This window comes from Saccopteryx bilineata, chromosome 2, assembly GCF_036850765.1.
Source record: "Saccopteryx bilineata isolate mSacBil1 chromosome 2, mSacBil1_pri_phased_curated, whole genome shotgun sequence".
NCBI classification, from domain to species: domain Eukaryota; kingdom Metazoa; phylum Chordata; class Mammalia; order Chiroptera; family Emballonuridae; genus Saccopteryx; species Saccopteryx bilineata.
Window position 1 is genome coordinate 31,780,401 of NC_089491.1, and position 22,827 is coordinate 31,803,227.

At 42.5% G+C, this 22,827-nt stretch overlaps 2 protein-coding genes across 4 annotated transcripts; one reads left to right on the forward strand and one right to left on the reverse strand.

The window, feature by feature from the left end:
- Nucleotides 1-2,859: 2,859 nt before the first annotated feature.
- On the reverse strand, nt 2,860-13,227 carry ZNF189 (zinc finger protein 189). 3 transcript variants are annotated; one of them, XM_066256628.1, is made up of 3 exons: nt 12,902-13,227; nt 12,123-12,204; nt 2,860-6,304 (listed from the first exon to the last, which is right to left on the reverse strand). In XM_066256628.1, the coding sequence occupies exons 1-3, from the start codon at nt 12,932-12,934 to the stop codon at nt 4,587-4,589; spliced, it is 1,833 nt and encodes a 610-aa protein (XP_066112725.1). In that variant the 5' UTR covers nt 12,935-13,227; the 3' UTR covers nt 2,860-4,586. The 3 variants fall into 3 exon arrangements, with proteins under 3 accessions (XP_066112725.1, XP_066112724.1, XP_066112722.1); XM_066256627.1 differs by having other exon boundaries at nt 12,123-12,207; XM_066256625.1 differs by having other exon boundaries at nt 12,123-12,249.
- A 233-nt stretch (nt 13,228-13,460) lies between these two features.
- On the forward strand, nt 13,461-17,102 carry MRPL50 (mitochondrial ribosomal protein L50). Its single transcript, XM_066256629.1, has 2 exons — nt 13,461-13,588; nt 15,597-17,102. The coding sequence occupies exons 1-2, from the start codon at nt 13,497-13,499 to the stop codon at nt 15,982-15,984; spliced, it is 480 nt and encodes a 159-aa protein (XP_066112726.1). The 5' UTR covers nt 13,461-13,496; the 3' UTR covers nt 15,985-17,102.
- Nucleotides 17,103-22,827: the final 5,725 nt, after the last annotated feature.

Consider the following 22,827-nt stretch of genomic DNA (forward strand, 5'->3'; position numbering starts at 1 on the left):
GCAGTATGTTTGTCATCCTAATAAAGTCTCTGTTTTATTCCAACATGAGAGGCAAGTCTGGAACAAATGAAACCAAAATACACTGCTCACAAAAAATTAGGGGATATTTTAACACTTCATATTCATTTAAAATATCCCCTAATTTTTGTGAGCAGTATAATTCTCCATCTAGTTCTCAAAGAGCATTACATACATCCTACATGCATGGTCTCAGCTCTCGGAACACAGTGACACAATGAATCCGAACATCTTCTAAATAGTACCAATTCTTTTAGCAGCCAGGACCAGGAGTGGGCTGTAGCCTGAGGACTTAGGTGTCAGGGAAATCTACCTTGCCTTCTTAAAGATATCCAAGGTCAAGTCATCTTGATCTGCCCTGGTTTTACCCAAGGGGAATTTCCAGGCCCAGAAAACCAGAGTGCACTTCTTGTTTCCAGGAATGCGATGACTGTCCTGTGACTTGGAAGTTTACCTCAGCCGCTGACAGACATGAGAACAGTGTTCTTGAGAACGTGACTCTTGAACAAGAAATAGCACAGGTAGAGATAGCACTATAATTCTATTTGTGCAAAATGTGTTAAAACGGTTTTTAGAAAGGAGATTTTCCTGTCTTTTCTGTATGGAATATATTTGACTTACTACTCACTCCTTCAAGTCTCCTAGAGAGTAACAGACTGCTTGATGCGTCTAATACTTATAGCAGCTGACAGGTATTTAAAAAACACGTTAATTAAATTTGTACCAATTAATCAGTAAATTATTTTGTCCATTTTTCCAAGCATCACAGTAATAGAGATGTCTTTAATTAAAAAGAAACCAATCCTTCTACCTTCACCAACCACCCAAGGCCACCATTTTTAAAGGAGGTAGACAAGGTGAAAGGTATCACATACCAATTAGTAGCAGTAACTTTAAAAAGTGATTGGAATGTCTGGACTAAAGAAAGTTAAAATTTCTAGTACAGGTATCATGCTCAACTGGGTGTGCTGTGTATACCTAGATATGCTGATGAGATCTTCCTTTAGGACGATGAAAGTGAAATGTCTTACTCATCAAAATTAGAGAAATGGAATATTTACAGAAATTTCTTTTTTCCATCAAAGACTCCTTTTATCTGCTTGTTTTAATGTTATCCACTGTGATGGCATGTTTTGTTTCAACTTGACTGGGCTGAGGGACGCTGGTAAGACATTCCTAGGTATGTCAGTGAGGGCCTCTCTGGAAATTTGTGTTTGAATCTGTAGAATGACTGAAGATTGCCTTCACTAATGCTGGAGGGCACCATCTAATGCCCTGAGGGCCTGAAACCAGCATGAAGGTGGAGGAAGGGTAAATTTGCTTTTTGTCTAAACCGGGAGTTTCTCCTGTCCTTTCACATCAGTGCTCCTGGTCCTTGGGGCTTTGTACACAGACTGAATTATACCACTGGCTTTCAGAGTTTTCCAGCTTACAGATAGCAGGTACATTGTGGGAGTTCTCAGCTTGAGGTCCCACATGAGCCAGTTCCTATTCTTTCATCTATCCATCTACCCACTCAATTCCATTAAAAGTTCATAGTCCTTGACCCTGGCCGGTTGGCTCAGTGGTAGAGCGTCGGCCTGGCGTGCAGAAGTCCCAGGTTCGATTCCCGGCCAGGGCACACAGGAGAGGCGCCCATCTGCTTCTCCACCCCTCCCCCTCTCCTTCCTCTCTCTCTTCCCCTCCCGCAGCTAAGGCTCCATTGGAGCAAAGATGGCCCGGGCGCTGAGGATGGCTCTGTGGCCTCTGCCTCAGGCGCTAGAGTGGCTCTGGTCGCAACATAGCGACGCCCAGGATGGGCAGAGCTTCGCCCCTGGTGGGCATGCCGGGTGGATCCCGGTTGGGCGCATGTGGGAGTCTGTCTGACTGTCTCTCCCCGTTTCCAGCTTCAGAAAAATACAAAAAAAAAAAAAATTCATAGTCCTTTATTTCATCTGGGCCCTATACAAAATCCTACAAGCCCTCTCCAATTCTGTTCTCTTCCATTCCCCCCATTGCTACTCCAGAATCAATGAGGCTCTTAACTGCACCACTATCAGTATCCAGTCCTCTTCTTTCCCTCTCAAAACATGAATATAACTATTTTTTGAGAATTAGGTCAGGTGCCTTTTAAAAAATGTTTATTGATTTTAGAGAGAGGAATGAACATCAATCTGTTTCTCTATGTGCCCTGACTGGGGACTGAACCAGCAACCTCTGTGCTTCTGTTCAATGTTCTACCAACTGACCTATCCAGCCATGGTATTCAAGTACACTCTATTTCTACATACTAAATGTGTCTTTTCTACCAAACTGGAGAAAGCATCCAATAGAACTTCTTCCATTAGTGCTAGAATTTTAGCTTATATAATAATTCAATCAATTTCCACTTCCTTTCCTTTAACTTCTACTTCCCTCACCTGGTTCTATTTTCAGAATACTCAATTTTTTTTCTTTAATCTTAATTATTATCCCTCTTTATATTCATAACTTACCTTTTATTCCCTTCTATAGACCAGTAAAATTAAGTGGGTAAGAATAATTGAAAAAAAAAGCCTGGCCTGCGGTGGTGTAGTGGATAAAGTGGATTGACCTGGAATGCTGGGTCGCTGGTTTGAAACCCCAGGCTTGCCCGGTCAAGGCACATATGAGAAGCATGTACAAATTGATGCTTCCCGCTTCTTTCCCTCCACCCCCATGACTCTCTCTCTGCTATCTCTAAAATTAATTAAAATCTTTAAAAAAATTGCAAAACGTTTGCTGATTTTTTTTAACTGAAGACATATTCAACAGACTATCAACTAAAATGACTATTATTTCATAAAATAACTTTATTTTTTTACTTAAAACAAAGCAGGGGGCAGAATTTTAGAATAAAGGTCTTTAATCAATTTAGCCTTATTACAAAGACACTATATTGTCTTTATTTTAACTATTTGAATACAGAACAGTCATGAATTGAAAATATTTGGGAACTGATCATTTAACCTCTCCAGACACTACTTAACATCCTGAAAACTGGCTCTTTTCAAACTCACAAGCTGCTCTTATAGAACTCACTGACATTCTAACAATCTTAAAGCACGAGGTTTTCAAACTGCTGGCCCACAAGAGTTAACCACTTTGATATTGTATTAAGATTTATAGTCTGGACCAGCAGTTAAAATCCACTGATTTATAGGATACTCTTCAACCTTTCCCTGCTATTTCCACAGTACCCTTCCGGATCCCTTTCCTACACCAAGAAGCACTACGTACTGGCTTTTTCATACTTCTGGATGTTCCTCCCTCAGTCTCCTTTGCATCTTGTCCACCCAGTAGACAAGAGGCCCTTAGGACTCCATTCTAGATTTTTTTTTGCTTTGTCCTATTAAATCTTAATTCATCTATCTCTGAACACTGGTGAACTCCTAAATCAGGTTCTAGCCACATATCTTCCCTGTGTACCATGTCTACAACCCTAGCTTTCTCTGGACATCTACTGTCTCATAGGTACAAGTGAGAGCAATTTCCTTTAAATTTTTGATTCTGAGTTTTAAAAATAGTAATATATTTGACAGGATAAATTTTACACTAAAGTAACAAAGAACTCTTACACAAAGCAAAAAACAAAACAGGTTTAATGATTAAAACAGATGAATTAATAGGTTTATAACAACCATTAACTAAGGGAAGCCCTAGAACCAGAAAAAAGGATTTTAAAATTCATGCAAAGTCTAGTTACTATGAAAACCAAAGCAATACCAAAATATCTCAGCTTCCCAACACAGACTCCAAGTCTTTTTATTTCAAATTCTTGGCAATCAACGTATGTACACTTTCACATGCTACTGGTAATAAGGGAATAAGATTATTTGTATAGGATCACAAACATCTTTCACACATGGAAGGGCACAAAAACAGTGTCTTCCTCCACCTTTTGGGCTCATCTTGAAAAAAAAAAGGCACTCCCAAAGATTCCTTGGTAACACCTTTGCTAGGTTTGTTACTCACATAATCTTTACATGTAAAACTAATGGTCCACTCATTTCACTTTTCTGAGAACAAAGCATTGGAACTGCTTTCTTTAACTCACATGGCAAACAACTGGCTTAAACAATGATAAAAACTTTGGATATCAGTTTAAAAAAATCTGGGCTGTTTTGTTGAAAATTTCATCATATGCTCAATTACTGGACTTTGGCATGCATAGCCAAGCATATCATGGAACTAAAAGAACTGCTACATAAGATGATGGCCGAGGATTTTGAATAATTATTCTAGTTTTCTAATATTGGTGGTTCCAGCTCCCTTGTACCAATGCAACACTGTCCTTCTCCATTATTACAACTAAGTGCTCTGAACACAGGTTTAACCTGAAAGATGTTTTATAAAGATGCTTAAATAAATTACTGAGTCATCAAAACAACAGAGTAATGGAAGTCTTCAAATACCTGTGGGCAGTTGTCTACTATTCAGTCTTTGAAACCATTTGCCTAAGGTGAAAGATAATTTGCTTTCTTACCAAGTCTGACTCATGTTGAGTGATATTGAAACTGCACTTGGGTAGCTAGTCTCAAGTCAAACTAAGCTTAAATATTTCCCTACATTTACTGTATCCATGTAGTGTGCAATTTTTGATGCTGAATAAGAGATATGTGGCAATTGAAGGCTTCACCACAAGCATCACATTCATGGGTTTCTAGGGTTTTCACCTCTGTATGGATCTTCTGATGGTTGACAAGGCTGCGCTGTTGACTAAAACTTTTGTCACATTTCTCACACTTATAAGGTTTTTCTCCTGTGTGTATTCTCTGATGTTGAATAAGGCCGGAGTTCCGGCTAAAGGCTTTCCCACATTCATCACATTTATGGGGTTTATTACCTGTGTGAACACCCTGATGTCGAATAAGATTACAAAGTTGACTAAAGCTTTTGCCGCACTGTCTGCACAGATAGGGCCTCTCACCAGTGTGGATTCTCTGATGTTCAATAAGAAATGAGCTCCGACTGAAGCTTTTCCCACATACAGTACATAAGTAGGGCTTTTCACCAGTGTGGATTCTTTGATGTTGTACAAGATGAGCACTGACACTAAAAGTTTTCCCACATTCATCACATTTATAAGATTTTTCCTTAGGGAAGATTTCCTGCTGTATAAGACTACAATTTGGATCAAAACTTTCCTTAGTCTCATTGAATGAGTAAGTCTTCTCTCTGGTGTGAATTCTCTGATGCTGAATAAGACCTGAGCTTCTGCTAAAGGCTTTTCCACATTCCTCACACTTATGGGGTTTATCTCCTGTGTGGATTCTTTGATGACGAGTAAGGTTGCAAAGTTGACTGAAGCTCTTTCCACACTCTTTACACTGATAAGGTCTTTCACCTGTATGGATCCTCTGATGTTCAATAAGAAATGAGCTTCGACTGAAGCTTTTTCCACATTCAATACAAAGAAAAGGCTTCTCACCAGTGTGGATTTTTTGGTGTTGTATAAGGTATGTACTTAATCGAAAGGCTTTCCCACATTCACCACATTTATGGGGTCTTTCTCCAGTGTGAATTCTCTGATGTTCAACTAGTAATGAATTTCGACTAAAGCTTTTTTTACATTTGGTACAGTGATAGGGTTTTTCACCAGTGTGAGTTCTCTGATGCTCAATAAGGTGTGACTTCCAACTGAAGGCCTTCCCACAGTCATTACATTTATGGGGTTTCTCACCTGTGTGAATCCTTTGATGTTTAACAAGGCTCCTTCTCTGGCTGAAGCTCTGTTTACATTGATTACACTGATAGGGTCTCTCCCCAGTGTGGATTCTCTGATGTCTAATAAGGGTTGAGCTCACACTAAAGGTTTTTCCACAGTAATTACACTCATAGGGTCTTTCCCCAGTGTGAATTCTCTGATGTTCAATAACAAATGAACTACGACTAAAACTTTTCCCACATTCAGTGCACTGAAAAGGTTTCTCACCAGTATGGACCCGTTGATGTTGAATGAAATGGGCCTTGCGGACAAAACCCTTTCCACAGTCTTCACATTTATGGCATTTCTCTTCTGAGTTAGGTCTCTTACGAATAATGTTAGTGTTTCCTCTGAACATTCTCTGTTCCTGGGCCAAAGATTCCCTTGGTATTTCCCATAAGAAGATGCCTCTCTGTTTATCTAACCTACCAACAAGTTCAAAGGTTTCTCTACATATGGGATCCTGGTCAGTTTCACTTTTGATTCTTGTAACTATTATACCCTTTGATTCCATTTCTTCCTCAATTTCCTCAATTTCTTGTTTCACAGTTGGCTCTTCATCCTTATCTCTGTTTAAAACATCTAGAATAATAAACAGAAAACAGAAACATCAGCCAAGGTCTTTTCTAGTAAGGAAAAACTGTCAAAAAAAATGACATAACTCAGCTAACTCAATCAAATTAAGATAAACTAATCTACTATATAAACGTATTATACAGCGGTACCTTGAGATACGAACAGACCAACATACAATTTTTTTTTAAGATATGAGCTGCGACTCGGTCTGTATTTTTGTTCGAGATCCGAGCAAAATTCTGAGATACGAGTCGTGATTCGGGAAGCTGCCACTAGTTGGCGCACGGGTCCAGTATCGGCAGTTTGATACACAAGTTAACTGACTTATGAGCTCGGTTACAGAACAAATTAAATTCGTATCTCAAGGTACCACTATACTATGTCACAGTACTGTTTTGAGAATTAAATTAGATCATTTATAGATATAAAGCTTTTAGAACAGTATCCAGTACCTGGTGAAGAGTATAAACTACATAAATACTATTACTGAGTATTAGTTTTCTGATGCAATGAAATGTTTTTCTTGGAGAACAGGTACAAAAAGAGTGTTTATGAGGCAAAGAATGAGTCTTTAGGAGCAAGCAGAATTGAGAGGAAGGGCTGGAGAATCAACTGTAAATTATGCAAGGTAAGGTGGATAAATAAAAAAATAAAACAAGTGGTGGGATGAACTAGTCTATCAAAGAAGAAAGGTTAACATGGGAAGAAAACAGTTGGTTTAGGAAAAATTAGAATAAGATAGCATTATGTAAAGTGAGTAGGTCAACTAACTGACAAAAAGGAACACATAAAATGATACTGAGAAGGTTAAAAGACAAAAACCAGGGAAAGCAAAAATTCATTCATTAATAGGAATTTATTGCAATCAAAAGTATTCCAGGCACTCTGTAATGAGAGCCAAGGTTCAAAGATAAGACATGAAGCCTCCTACTAAATGGGATGGACAATGAGTATACATGGATAAAGAAAATAATATGATAAAATATTAAGGAAAAAGAAGTTTCTACATCAAGACACAAAATGTCTTTTAACAAAAATAACAATGGATTGAAGTGACATGAGTCTATAATATAGAATAAAATAAATAAATATAAAATGATATGGTTAGAGCTAATAAAAGAAACAAAGAAAAACAGCAGTCTGTGGTACCTTATGACTTCACCTTGCACAAACCACACATTCTTCAAGCATATGATTCCCACTACTTTAAAGACATTAAGACTCAAGCTGGAGCCATTTAGCTCCCAATGAAAATCTCACAGGTGTGGGAAGAAAGATAGCATAAGGTCTATGTTGTAACAGGGTAGCATACAGGACACTTTAGCCTGCCTCTGATTTCTTTCCAGATTTTCTATTTCTTGCTGCCTGCTGGATAATTTTACTGTGGGATTCAATCAATATCAAATATATATTTGGCTTAAACAATTTCTTTTTTAGAGTATCTCTTTTCTCTGACTTTTCTAGTTTTTTAACTGTGAAGTCACCTTTGAATTTTCTTTTCACTTACTTCAAACCAGTCACTAAGATATTCTATTTCCCAAAACACTTCTAATCCCCTTAACAAACTACTAGAAATTTTACTTGTACTTGGGCTAGTTATTGTTTTCTCTCTAAAATTTATTGTCGCTGGACTGTTTTTCCTTTATACAGTGAAAAAGGATTGGAGAAATCCTTCAACTTTCTACCTCCTACATATAAAATTATCTGCAACTGTACATGAATATATATCCCATTTCTATCCGAGGCTAATCCATCAACCCTCCCTTGATCCCACTTGCCTCTAAAAACTTGTTCAAATATTACCATTTTTTCCTCTTTCTTCAGTCTGTATTCTCTATTGACACCTTCCTAACAACATACAAATATGGCCAACTTTATCTTAAACCCAAAATCCTTCTCTTGAAGAAAGCCAATTTTTGGAAAAAAAATTGTAGGTGTAGTTCTTCATTTCCTAACTATGTTTTCCATACCCAACCTATTCCCATTCAATCTATTCTACAACTTACTATGAAATCTGGTTCTGCTTCTAACACTTTAGAAAAACTTCTCATTATGTCACCAATAATTTCTGAATAACAAATACAATAGATTTTTTCAGTCTTTATTTCATATAGCAGCATCTTGACCACTCCTGTTTCTTACTACCAAGAAAGACTATTTTATTGAATTACAGAAAAATGCTTTTCACAAAAATACCATAAAAAACATAGAAATCTAAAAAGAGTAAGATTCATAACAATTGTCCATAAATATTTTTCTGAAGGACATAAAAGTTAAATAGTCAATGGAATTGCTAGAGATTCAATATTATACAAGTCATTCTCAAACCAATCCATGAACCTAACTGTATTCCAATCAAAAACCTAAAAAACCCCCAATGAATCTAAATATAACAAGAGTGTAGACAATTAGTTATCTTGAAAAGGAATATAAAAGATTGACCTAACATACATAAAGTGAAAATATCAATCAAGTAAATAAAAAAAAGAGGCACTGGCATAAAAATAAATAGGTCAATCAGACAGGTAAAAAAATTAGTGAGTCTAGGCTTCCACATGGAGCAGCCTAGAAATGACTATTAGATTTGGGTTTGGTAGCTATAATCACCATTTAGGTTATCCACTATGCTTGTATTATACATTCCCATCCTGTGAACATAGCTACCTTGTATAGAGTAGATAGTTGACTTCAAAGTGTGTCTCCCCCAGGGTTTTGGAATTGAAACTGAAACAGAGTTAGTCTGAATGTGACTGGAACTGTAACCAATCAAGTTAGAAGCCAAAGGAACAAAAGCATGTGAACACTGAAGGAAAAACTATTGTCAAGAAGAAAGAAAAAAAAAAAAAAATTAAAAAAAAAAAAAAAAAAAAAGAAGAAAGAGTACAGAGAGAGTGAATTCCTGACTTCCTGATAGTGACTCAATTTCTAGTTTTAGTTCTTTCCTGATGTCCAGTTGCAAATCCTGTTCATATATCCCATGAGCCATCTATGTCCCTATAATAACTCCTCTTGTTGCCTTAATCTAGCTTAAGTTGATCTCAAATCTTTTAACAAAATAGTTTTATACTAATGTGGCAGCTGAGGAGAGAGAAAGAGCAAGGAAATGACAAAGTGGAAGTGGCTGAACTTTGGGACAGATATTGGCATACTTTTTCTGTAAAGGGTTAGATGGTAAATATTTTTGGCTTTGTGAGTCATGTGGTCTCTGTCGTAACCACTCAACTCTGCTACTGTACCATGAAAGATAATACATAAAAAAATTGTAATGTCCATGTTCCAATAAAACTTTATTTACAAAAACAGGCAGTGGGCCACATTTGTCCTGTGGACAATAGTTGCCAACCCTGCTATCTGACAGTGTATAAAAACATGTTTTCTTACCCTGGCCAGATGGTTCAGTGGATAAAAGCATTGTCCTGGAGCATGAGGTTGTGGGTTTAATCCCCAATCAGGGCACACACAAGATGTATTCAATGAGTACACAAGTAAATGGAACAAGTAAGTGGAACAATGAGTTGATGCTTTTCCCTTTTTCTCTTTCCCCACTTCTCAAATCAATGGAAAAATTTTTTTTAAAAAGGACAGTTTTCTTGGTAAAAGAATGGGAGGATGGGACTTCTAGGGCTAGCACTGTGCTTGATAACTATTTATTGAATGAATGACTAGTTGAACAAATAATTGCAGAGAGATTACAATCAAAGAAGGAAACAATGAATTTACAGTCTTGTAGGTACAGCAATCTCTAATTTTGTCAACGTCCAATATGGCTCAAGTAGACTGGAGAGAAGTCATTAAAACTGAAAAGAAATCAAGCTGTCAGCTGTATCATCAATGTAGCTATTAAAATTTTTAAAGATCAATCAGCATGGAAAGCAAAGGTATGAATGATGAACGAAAATTACAAGGCTAAAAGAGCTGTGTTAAGTAAACTGACAGGAGAATGTAGAAGAAAACACCTCACTGGAACAGCTGAGTAACAGTGATCTCTCATCAAGGGCACTCTCAAGGGGATGGAGATAGAGTCTATAAAGGAGGATGAAAAAACTGTGGAATAAATGAAGAAAAGCTGTATTTTGCTAAAATAAAGAAGAGAGCCTGACAGTAAGAGATCACAGATGGGCTCACTGCCACAGATGGGCTCTTTGTCCATATGGTACTCACATTTTGCAGCACCAGGTATAGGCAAGGCTGGTCATTAGCCTGGTTCTATCAACCAGGATAGCACAGGACAAGCTGGCAATGACACCAAAACACCGTGGCATATTAAAAAAAAGAAAGAAAAAAATCAGCAGCTGATATTGCTGGAGGTTGAAATGGTGTGTCAGAAATAGATGAAGCTAGAACACTCGGTAGAGACAACATTCAGGAGGCTCTAGTATGTATGATATCAAGATTTTTATCCTTTAAGCTATCGGGAATCACTTGAAGTTGTAACCAGTTAACACAAAATCACTTTGGTAGCAAGAAAGAGAATATATCATATTAAAAGAAAGGGAGACTAGAGGCAGGGGGTAGTTATGGGCTAATACAACAGTCTAGTCAAGTTATGAGTCTTAAGTGTATTCAATTCAGGCACACAGATATTTAAGAAGCATAAAATAAATGCCTGTTCTGTCCTAAGTGCTAGAGATTATGTCTGTTTTGATCACCTCTATTGAATTACTGTCAATAAATACCTGAATACTTGGTCAAAGAATAAGATATTGGGGTTTAAGTTCTGTCTGTTCTGACAAAAACGAGGGTATGATCATTGATATGAGTTACTGAATAAAAAGGGAAAGCAGGGTCTCTGAAGACAATATGGTTAAGATACAGTGAGGCTTAAGTAATGAATGTATCATTTATGGTGTGGGTTAGCATAGAGCAGGGGTCCCCAAACTACGGTCTGCGGGCCACATGCGGCCCCCTGAGGCCATTTATCCGGCCCCCGCTGCACTTCTGGAAGGGGCACCTCTTTCATTGGTGGTCAGTGAGAGGAGCATAGTTCCCATTGAAATACTGGTCAGTTTGTTGATTTAAATTTACTTGTTCTTTATTTTAAATATTGTATTTGTTCCCGTTTTGTTTTTTTACTTTAAAATCCCTATGCAGTGTGCATAGGGATTTGTTCATAGTTTTTTTTATAGTACAGCCTTCCAACAGTCTGAGGGACAGTGAACTGGCCCCCTGTGTAAAAAGTTTGGGGACCCCTGGCATAGAGGACTCTAAAACATGTGAGTGTATGTGTGAGGGTCTAAAAAAGTTGACAAATGGTAGTGAAACGGAATGGAGTGGGCAGAGCCAGACTGCTGCAGTCTCAAAGGGGAGAGGCTGTGCTGGAAGGTGGAAAACTGAATGCTTGGGGAAGAGCGTTGAAAAGCTGGGACAACAATTAACTTCTCCCTTCCAGCCTTGAGACAAAGGATGAGGAAGGAAGAGCAGGTGGGAGGGTAAGAAGCCCCTCCCAGAGCAGGGGTGTCCTTGGGAAAGCGCCAGGTTTCAGTGACGGCCAGGAGAGGTAAGGAACATGATGTGAAGAGGAACAGGGCCTCCAGAAGGCAGAGTGGGGAGGGGTGGGAGGAAAGCAGTGGGAGGACGAACCAGCAGGGAAAGTACAGAGCAATATGGGAAGGAGACTGTGCAGCTACGAGGCCAGAAAGGCGGGGGTTTTGGTCACTGCAAGGATGCGAGGGGTGAGAGTCATAGAAACAATCAATGGCCGAAAGGTCTCAATCAGGAGTTTGCAACAAAGCAGTCTTGGAACTGGTCCTGGTCCAAGTGTTTTCAGAGCCTGATTTCTAACAGCCTCTCAGCTATTTTAATCAGAGAAATAGCAGGTTCTTACCCAGTGAGACCAGGTTTCCATAATTCTCCATCATGACATCTTTGTACAAGCTTCTCTGAGCTGGATCCAGATAATCCCACTCCTCCTGGGTAAAAAACACAGCCACATCCTCAAATGTCAGCAACCCCTGAAATAGTATGATTTCTGTAGTCAGTGCTTGTCTCAAGGACAATTCTACCACTGAAGGTAGCACTTATCAGGGCCGGGTAGGCTAGAAGGAACATCACTAAGAGAGTTCCAAATGGGGCCCAATTCTGGGACCTGACTGTAACAGACCGGCACCTCAGACTAGAGCTGGATCCTTGACCTTGGTAGCGAGGGGCCTAAGGATAAGGCTTTTCTGGTTTAAATCATTATATTCCATCATTTTCATTTTAGTAAGCTCCCCCAAGCCTTCCTTCACCTCTGTGCCCCGCTCCAATTCTCTACTCGCACTGGCTTGTGACCCTGTTCAATTCAATTCTATGAAGTTCTCTAAGCGTCTACTTTGGGTCCAAGCATCGTGACAGGCGCAGAAGGCACAGCGGAGGGTCAAAAAGGATGCCTCCCCTGGAAAAACTTACAAATGAGAGCGCTAGTTTGGAGTATTAATAATTTATTGTGTCGCTCTTGATAAAAACGGAGCCAGTGGGCAGCTGAGGAGCGAAGCGCCCCCCAGAGCTGGGGGTACTCCTCGCACTGCGCTGGCTCTCCAGACGGCGGTCGGGAGCACGGGGGCGCGGGGCGCGGCCTACCCCGAGGAGTGGCCGAGAGCGGAGATACCCGCAGGGGTGACTTACCTTTGGCTCCAGCGGGGGACTCGGGGAGGCCATCTCCTGGCCAGAATCAGGGCAGGAACCTGGGGCGGCCGCACAGAGAGGAGCCTCTAGTGAGGCCTATCCGACCGGTGGAGATTAGGCCCGACCGCGGTGAGCCTCCAGGCTGGGTCCGGCCAGGTCCTGCCTCGGTCCCGAGCGGTCACGACCCCAGCAGCATTTCAGAAGCGGTCCTTGGGCGCCCCCCAACCCCGAACTCCCTCTCCTGCCTGGCTTCGCAAGCTTCCAGGCCTCGCCAGAGCCTCCTCCCGGTTGTCAGTTCCTCCTCCTTTCAGCCAAGGAGCGCTCTGACCGCCCGCCCCCGGACCAGAAGGCGTCACCCGGAACCTTCCCGGGACGGCCCCCAACTACAACTCCCGTCATGCTCCGAAAGAGCGTCGAGGTCGAGCCTCCGCCGGGAATGCTTGCTGAACTACATTTCCCGGCATGCAAAGGAAGCTGCCTATAGGTTTTCCCTAAGAACGAAGACCATCTGCCACTAGGCTTACACCCGATTGGCTAGTCTTAGAGCGTAACTCTTGCCTGGGGCGGGGCTTCCTCGCTGTAGCTCTCCTGAGAGATGGCGGCGATTTCCTTGTTAGATCTTACCAGGAGAGTCCTCACGTGGATGATCGCAGGGTCCCCACGTCGAGAATTTTGGTCTCGATTCAGGTAAAGCGAAACGTTAGATGGTGGGTTACAGTCACGGAAAAGTAAGGAAAGAAACTGAGGGAGATAAAGGGACAAATTCACAAGGGAGTGTCGTACTGCTAAGACGGGACCCGGATGGGGGGATGGCAAGCGTGTTAGGGTTCGGCGTTGGGCTTCAGCACCTGGCTCCGCCAGCGGTGGGAGACTTCTCTTGGCCTCAGTATTCTCAGTTTGTAACGGAAGTACTGCCCCCTTTCCCAGCCAGTCCATTCATTAATTTGTTGGGCAGACAGTAATGATTTGTTTTCCAGGCACCGAGTGCGGTGTCGGGAAACACACGACTCCTTTGAAACCAGCAGTTTAGAACGGGAACGTGAAAGTGCTCCGTAAACTGAACTCATTTGCGAGGTGGAGATGAAGTGCAACCTCCTCATTTTGTTCGCTCGTTCGTTGATTTACTCAACAGATAGTTATTAAGTTCATTAAGTTATTAATGCTTCTCTGGCCCGGCATTTCTCTTAAGTAGATACAGCAGCAGAAACGAAGTCCTTTGTCAGAGCTTGAGTACCTGACAGGCCCCACAGAGAGGAAGTATTTTTTACCCCAATGAATATATTTACATACCCCATCCAGTATAAATATAACATATTAAATTCACGTGTTTTTTTTGTTTTGTTTTGTTTTTAAGAATTGCCGCAGTAATCTACCCACCCCACAAGGCACAAGTTAAGACAGACCTGGGTCTAGAACCCAGGTCTCTTCACTCCCCAGTAACTGCTTTTCCCACAGCACCCTGTGGGATCTTCTGCAGCTCAATCTGTTTGACTCAGGTAGTGTTAGGACAAAACCTGTGAGAACCTCAGAGAACAGTGTATGGACTCCCAATTAGGTTTCAACACAACATTCCTTCCCTCCAGAAGGATTTTTGTCATCAGCTTATATATTTATTTAGCTTCTCCTCCTTTTTGGATACAGTTTGTTATCGTGTCTCAAATCCCTTTCAAGTTTATTTCATTTACTCACCCAACAAATATTTATACAGTGTCTACTGTATATCATGCATCTAGGTGTTAGGGATTCAGTTAATACGACAGATCAAATCTTTGTTCTTGTAAAACATGTGTTCTGGTGGAAGAATAAAAGAACCAAGGCAGAATATCAGAAAGTGGTAAATTACGAAGAAAACTAGAACATTTGGCAATGTCTTGTGGTTTTCATGACTGGAGACAGGTATGCTACTGGCATTCCCATTAGTGGTTCGAGGCCAGGGATCCTGCTAAGAATACTACAGTGAACAGGACAGCACTCCCCCACCCCCACCCCAAACAAACATCTCATCCAAAATATCAATGATGTTTGGACTGAGAAACTCTGAATATAGTAAGAGAAGTAGAATGCCAATAAAATGAAAACTCAGATAGGATGCAATCTGCTTTGAGAGCAATATAAACTGCTATAGGAGTTCAAAGAGACTTCGTTATATTTGACTGGGGAAACCAGTAAAGCTCCTTGGAAGAGAACAGTTTTGTCCTAGTACTTATAGGATGAGTAGGATTTCTATAAGTAGAGGTGAGACGCATTTCAGATAGGATATAACTTTGAACAAATGCATGATACCACAAAAGCAGGAAACAAAATGTAGTTTAGTTTGGGTCAGGCATAGAGTGTTTCTAGGAGATTAGTGGGAGGTGAGGTTAGAGAGGTAGACTGGGTTTGGATCTTGGAGACTTGGAAATCCCGGACAGCATGATTTATCCTCTTCATCCATCCTTGGGGATTCTTAGAGCATGTAAAATCTGTCATTAACTTTTGTTTCTTGTCTGTGCCAGCTCAGTTCAATTATTAGTTTCCAAGAGCAGGGATCTCTCTTATTCTTTCCTCTTTCCACAGTGCCCAGAAGACTAGTAAATGTGCAAATTATTTGTTGATTTAAATTGGTGGGCAAGGTTGGTTCTGTTGTTTATCAGCTTGTCAACTTTATTAATGCAGTGAACCAGAGATTCACCTATATGTTTTTGGATCATTTCAGAGAAGAGAAAAAGCCAGCGGTAGCTGAGACAGTAGAAGAGGTGCAGAAAGAACCTATTCCCTTGTGTCCACCCTTACGAAGCCGAACATACACACCACCTGAAGATCTCCAGAATCGTTTGGAGTCTCACGTCAAAGAAATTTTTGGCTCATCTGCTCCTAGCAATTGGCAGGACATCTCCCTGGAGGATTGTCATCTGAAGTTCAGTTTCTTGGCATGTTTGGCCGATGACCTGGGCCATGCAGTGCCTAATTCCAGGCTGCATGAGATGTGCAGGGTCAGAGATGTTCTTGATTTCTATAATGTGCCTGTTAAAGATAGATCTAAATTTGATGAACTCATTGCCAGTGATCTGCCCTCCAATTTAAAAATCACTTGGGGTTACTGAGCGATTCAGAAGAGGAACATTGCAATCATTTTTCCCCCTGAGCAAGGAGGCTACTTGTCAGACCTTTTGATGCTGTGCCATGAGAAATATGGTCAGAACTGTCCTTGAAAAATAATTTTTCTGTGGAAGAATGCATTATTTTTTTCTCACAGCATCATGAATTGACAACAGAATTTTATTTTTTCACATCTGTTGAAACTTCGGGTTTTTGTTTAAAATGCTATCAGGGTATTAATAATTTATGAAAATTTTCTTCTCCAGAGTTACTGTGATAAATTTGGGGTTAAGGTATTACATGTTCAGGCATGGTCTTTATTTTTCATAGGCAAGAAAATATTTTAATCCTGTTAGTACTCTTATATGTAAGGGAGTATTAGATGTAATATCTATACAAACAAGGAAATAGATGAGATATTTATAAAAGAAACATAAAAGTATGTTTATTATAGTTTCACTGCTTGTTTTACTGCATAAGTAGAAATAATAGAAAATGATTCTGTTCTTTTGGAATTAAAGTAGATTTCTTGAAGTGTGTTGTGTTTTTAGTTTTTTTGAAGGTGAGATGTGTTTTTCTGCCTTGCCTTAAATTTCCTTAATTTTACTATTATAAATAAAAAAAATAGAATATGTGCTAATTATTAAGTGCTTGACTTTTTTTGTAAGGAGGTATATCAGATTCTATAAATAAATATTTTCTTCAGAGGAGACGACGTTTATTTTGTACCTTTCATCTTCTCTAACTTTTTGGACGTGGCCTTGAGTAGTTATGAATATCCAGTAGGGGGGTAAGTGCAGATTTTGTTGTACTTAATTTGAAAATTTCTTAAATAGTTACCAGATGGTTCTGAATGACAAAATGATTAAATGAGGATGTGTCTAAATCAGGAATGATTTTTGTTCAGACTTTAGAAATGGCTAGAAAATAACATACCTGTGTGGGATATGTTCCAAGACCCCCACTGGATGCCTGAAACTATGGGCAGTATTGAACCCTAAATAATACTGGTTTTTCCTATATAGGCATACTTAAGATAAAGTTGAATCTGTAAATTAGGCACAATCAGCAATTAGCAACTAGTAATAAAATAGAACAATTATAACAATATACTGTAATAAAAGTTATGTGAATGTGGTTTCTCTCCAAATGTTATACTGGATTAACCCTCCCAGCCTAGTGGTAGGGAGGCCATCTGTTTTTACACGGTCTTGTTTTTCTTCTTCTTTTGAGAGGAGATAGAGAGACTCCTGCGCCCTGACTGGGATCCACCTGGCAACCCCATCCCGGGCCGATACTCTGCCCACCTGGAGCCATACTTGCAACCAACCTATTTTTAGTGCCTGAGGTGGAGGCTCCATGGAGTCATCCTCAGTGTCTAGGGCTGATGTGCTTGAACCTATTGAGCCATGGCTGTGGGAGAAGAGAGGGGGTATGGAGAGGGGTGGAGAAACAGATGGTCGCTTCCCCTTTGTGCCCTGACTGGGAATCAAACCTGGGACATCCACGTGCTGGGCCGATGCTCTACTGCTGAACCAATCAGTCAGGGCCATTACACTGTCTTATTTGAGCCTTAGTCTTTGGCAGGCCCTGTGCCCCTTGTTCTGGGGGGTGGAGATTTTCATTGGTGATTACCCCTCTCAGTGATAGGAGACCTCTAATTGTTTGCACTCAGGATGATTTTCTGTCCTACAGAAGTAGAGATTTTCTTTTTCTTTTTTTTCACTTTTCCTTCCCCAGAAGAAATGGGTCTTTTCCTATACCATGGGAATGACCCAAGGTGTTCTTTCTCCCATGGGATGACTACTCTACTTTATCTTTCTGTGACCATCTTGGATTTAGCACTGGAAGTCCTGCTAAATTGGGAAATAACCTTAGACCAGGGATAGTCAACCTTTTTATACCTACCGCCCACTTTCGTATCTCTGTTAGTGGTAAAATTTTCTAACCGCCCACCGGTTCCACAGTAATGGTGATTTATAAAGTAGGGAAGTAACTTTATATTATAAAACTTATAAAGCAGAGTTACAGCAAGTAAAAGCATATAATAATAATTACATACCAAGTACTTTGTCAGATTTTTGCTAAGTTTGGCAGAATAAATCTTTTTTTTTTTTTTTTTAATTTATTTTTCTGAAGCTGGAAATGGGGAGAGACAGTCAGACAGACTCCCGCATGCGCCCGACCGGGATCCACCCAGCACGCCCACCAGGGGGTGACGCTCTGCCCCTCCGGGGCGTCGCTCTGCCGCTACCAGAGCCACTCTAGCGCCTGGGGCAGAGGCCAAGGAGCCATCCCCAGCACCTGGGCCATCTTTGCTCTAATGGAGCCTTGCTGCGGGAGGGGAAGAGAGAGACAGAGAAGAAGGAGAGGGGGAGGGGTGGAGAAGCAGATGGGTGCTTCTCCTGTGCCCTGGCCGGGAATCGAACCCGGGACTTCAGAATAAATCTTTATAAAACAATTTACTATAGTTAAATCTATCTTTATACTTTGGTTGCTCCGCTACCGCCCACCATGAAAGCTGGAACGCCCACTAGTGGGCGGTAGGGACCAGGTTGACTACCACAGCCTTAGACCCAGGAAACTGGCTCAGTTGGTCATCCTCTCTCCTAGTGGTGTAAGGCTTTTGTTACAGTAAAAAAGTCCCCAGTGGGGCTTTGTTCCTTTCTTGCATTGCTGACTGCTTCAGTCTTCCAGGCCTGTACAAGTAAATAAAACTTATTTTCTTGTAAAGATTTTATTTATTGATTTTACAGAGAGGAGAGCGGAGGGGGCAAGTGAGAAGTACCAGCTCATAATTGCTTCACTTTACTTGTTTATTGCTTGCTTGTCGTATGTGCCTTGACCGTGCAAGTCCTGGGTGCTAAACTGACGACCTTAGTGTTCCAGGTCGACGCTTTATCTGCTGCGCCACTATAGGCTGGGCGTAAGGAAATGTTCTTCCAGACTCTTGTCCTACCCCAATCTTTCTCCTAACCACCTGATGAAGTTCATGGAGAAGAGCCTTGGCTGCCGACTTCTCTTGCGCCTGTAGCTGCCAGGTACTAGCTCACACAGCCTTCATCAACTCTCTGAGAAGTGAGCTGCTTGCATGGAGGCTCTGCTCTCCTGTGTTCTCCTGCAGGTGTGCCAGGGTGTTTCATCTTTCCTTGAAGGCATCTGTCTTTTCATAGATTTCAGGCTAATTCTGCTGTAACCTCAGCTCTGATAGGTTCAAGATAAGTTATGATTTCAAGATTATGCATATTTTCTTGTTATGATAGAAACAATGCTCTCTCTTTTCAGCTTCCTATATTCCAAGCAGAAATCAGTGCTCTGGTTTCTTTATTAAGAATATATTTATATATTCTGGCCCTGGCTGATTGCTTAGTGGATAGAGCATTGGGCCAGCGTATGGATGTCCTGGGTTTGACTCCCAGTCAGGGCACACAGGAGAAGAGACCATCTGCTTTTCTCCCCCTCCTTCTCTTCCTTTTCCTCTTCTGCAGCCAGTGACTTGATTGGTTCAAGCGTGACCCGGGGCACTGAGGATAGCTCAGTTGATTCGAGCATTGGCCCAGACGGGTTGCCAGGTGGATCCTGGTTGTGGCACATGCAGCAGTCTGTCTCTGTCTCCCCTTCTCTCACTTAAAAAGAAAAAAGAATATATATCCTGCAGTTTTGGGGTATAGTGTTTTATAGATGTCAACTAAATCAAGTTGGTTGATAGAGGTTTCAATTTTGCTTCATGTATTTTGAAACTTCATTATTGCAGAGTGCATATACATTTAGAATTATTATAGTTTCTTTTTTCTGGGGGGGGGGGAGAGAGAGAGGGAATCATCAACTCATTCCATTTAGTTGTGCCATTGGTTGCTTCTCATATGTACCCTGACCCAGGCTTGGACCTGTGACCTTAGGCTCAAGCCTGTGCCCTTGGGATAGAGCTGGTAATCTCAGGATCAGCAACCCTGGGCTCAAGCCAGCCACCCTAGGATTGAACTGGTGACCTTGGCAGTCCTGGCGATGCTCTATCCACTGCACCACCATCCAGGGCTATTATATTTGATTTCTTTACCGTTATGAGATGTATCTCTTTATCTCTAGTAATACTCTTCGTAGTGACATATAAGTTGATATAAATATAGCCCCAGTAGCTTCTGTATTCTCCATGTTTGTGTTGCATATATTTTCTTCTGTTTTCACATTGCGTTTCTTTCTATTTTCAATCTGTCTTTGTTGTGACAATGTTTCTGAAAATAACCACAATATTTTCTTCAATTGGTCTGACCATTTTTCTTCTAACTAGCGAGTGTGTAGTCCATTTACAGTTGTCAGGGTCCGGAGGTTCCTTGGGAGGTAAGGCGGTGCTGAGGGAAAAGAATGCATGAGGAGTCTATATGGGGGAAAGAAAGTTTCAGAAGCTGCTACGCACTTTATTTCCCAAGGCCAGTTTTATACTGTGCAGAAGAATTCATGCAAGTGCAACCACCCTTCTGCTGAAGTAAACTACAGATAAGGTAGCAAGTTATATAACTGTGGGAGCAACGGCGCATGCGCTCCCACTTCCAGGTGATGTCTTCCGGCACAGCTACTGCCTAGGCGCTCAGGGCTCTGGCTCGTAGCTGGGCTGTCACACTCCAAACCCCTAGAGTGACGTGTGCCTGGCCTTTTCCCTCAGAGCATTCCCTTGGGCCTATCTGCAAAAGCTCCACGTGAATGCCTGACACCCACTCCCAACCACTATACACAGCTTTCCCCAGCAAGGGCGGTTCACTGTGGCGAGAGTTCCAGAGAAGCGTCTCAATAGTCCGTCCACGTGCGTTCCACTCCGGACTCCTGCAGTGGGTGGTCCAGGCACGCAACTCAGTCCAGTCCTGGAGGGAGGCAGGGGCCATACACCAGGAAGCCCTCCTGCCATCTCTGCAGGCAGCTCAGTACAAATCCAACAAGGGGAGATCAGTGCACCGGCGCAAAGTGTGGGCCCATGACATGAGGCTTGACGGCAGTCTACCTGGATGATATGACAGAGCAGAAAGTGAAACAATCATAGGCAAGTCCCGTCCCTCAGGGAGAATGCAAGCCACCCTCTTGTCCTGTGAGAGACGGGCCTCCCGGGTGGTCGATGATCCCAGGTTTGTACACCTGCAGTCGGGGGAGGGGCCCCTCACTAAGAGCTACAGTGTACAAAGGCACCGGCCACAGTCTTACTGCAGCCACGCCTCTCAGAAGGGAGGAGGGAGCCAGAGTGCGAGGGGCAAGCCTTTCTCTAGGCCTGCTCCCCAGGGTTCCAGTAACACCCAAGGAGACCCCTCTGCCTCTAGTTTCCATGGCCAGCTCTGTTTTTCCTCCCGCCGCAGGGCCACCATGGATGAAGCGGTAGCACTAGGGCTCCGTCCTGTACCTGTATATGCAGGTCCGTGGATCCAGAAGGGGTCCCCTGAAGGCAACGAGTTGCCCCTTCCAGCACCCATTTCAGAGGGCTCTTTTCTGTTCCGCGAGGCTGCTCGTTCAGCAGCCACATTGCAAGGGGAAGCTGCTGCTTCCACCGCTTTCCTGAGGGAACCAGTGCTTTAGGCTTCTCCTTCAACAGCCTGTTGAAATGTTCAACCATGCCGGCAGCTTGAGGGTGCTACTACCGCACATCGACTGCCAGTGCGCGTCATTGTCCTGTCCTTAGTCCACCTCTGGGTAGCTTGCCCAGTAAAAGGGGTCCCTTGTCACTGGCAACTGCTAGTAGGCGGCCATAGGCTGCTGAAAGGCCCTCTAAAGCCTGTCTGGTGTGTTTCTGATCAACCCCGCCTACAGGGTGGCATGTCCCAAGCAGTAACTACTGCTGTGAAGACATACCTGACTTCCCGGTCCTCTGGCATGGGACCTATGTAATCTACCTGCCGCGATTGCATTGGCTTCACCCCCCAGGTTATCTATCTGTCCTGGGGCAGTAGCCAGGTGACTCCTCCATGGCTACTACTGTGCACACCATGGGCACTGCGCCACAGCCTTGTCAGCCTCTGCCCAGGACACAGCTAGTCCCCAGCACTGTGCTACAAGGCTCCACATGCCCCAGCTTCTTGTGAAACCATGCTGCGATTGCAGCTGGCTCTGGGGCCTGCACAGTTGCTCGGACCCGTGCCAAGGCATCTGCTGCATCATTACCTGGGACCTGCAAGGTTCTATGCCCAGAAACATGGTAAATCGTGGCTCCTTCCTGTAAGCCACGCTCCCACAGGTCCTGCTACATCTCTTTCTCCCACAGGGGCCGGTGGCCAATAAGCCAATCCTGAGCAGCCCTATAGGGTAACCATAGTGTCAGGCCACGGTATACAGCCCAGCTGTCTGTGCAGATATGCAAGTGTCCAGTTTCTCTCATCAGGACCAGCCATACTGCTCATAGCTTGGCCCATTGACTGGATTGTACTGCGCCTGTCTCAAACCAGAAGGTCTCTGAGGCAGCAAGGCAACAGCCGTCCACGTTGGCTGCTGCCCCTACAGGAGCCATCCCTGTACCACACCTCTGCGGGGGGGGGGGCAGCTTTCCCTCTTGGTACAGACTATCCTGCACTTCATCTAGGGCGGGTTCTAGCCTCCATTTCTCTGTTACACACTGTATCTGTTCCAGCAAGGAGTGCAGCTCCTGTGTCGAGGGACTAGACAAGAACCGGGCCTATTGTTCCGAATATGCACCCCACTTGGTCAAGGTGGGAGTCTGAGCTACCCCACGTCGAGGGCATGGAGCCCAAGAACGAAGCCAGCCTTCGACCGGATACGGGGTCTGCACTGTGACTGGCTGTGGCCCTGAAATACTCTCACAGGCCAGCAAGGGGGTGTATGTTGCTGCCAACTGCTTCTCAAAGAGGGAATACCAT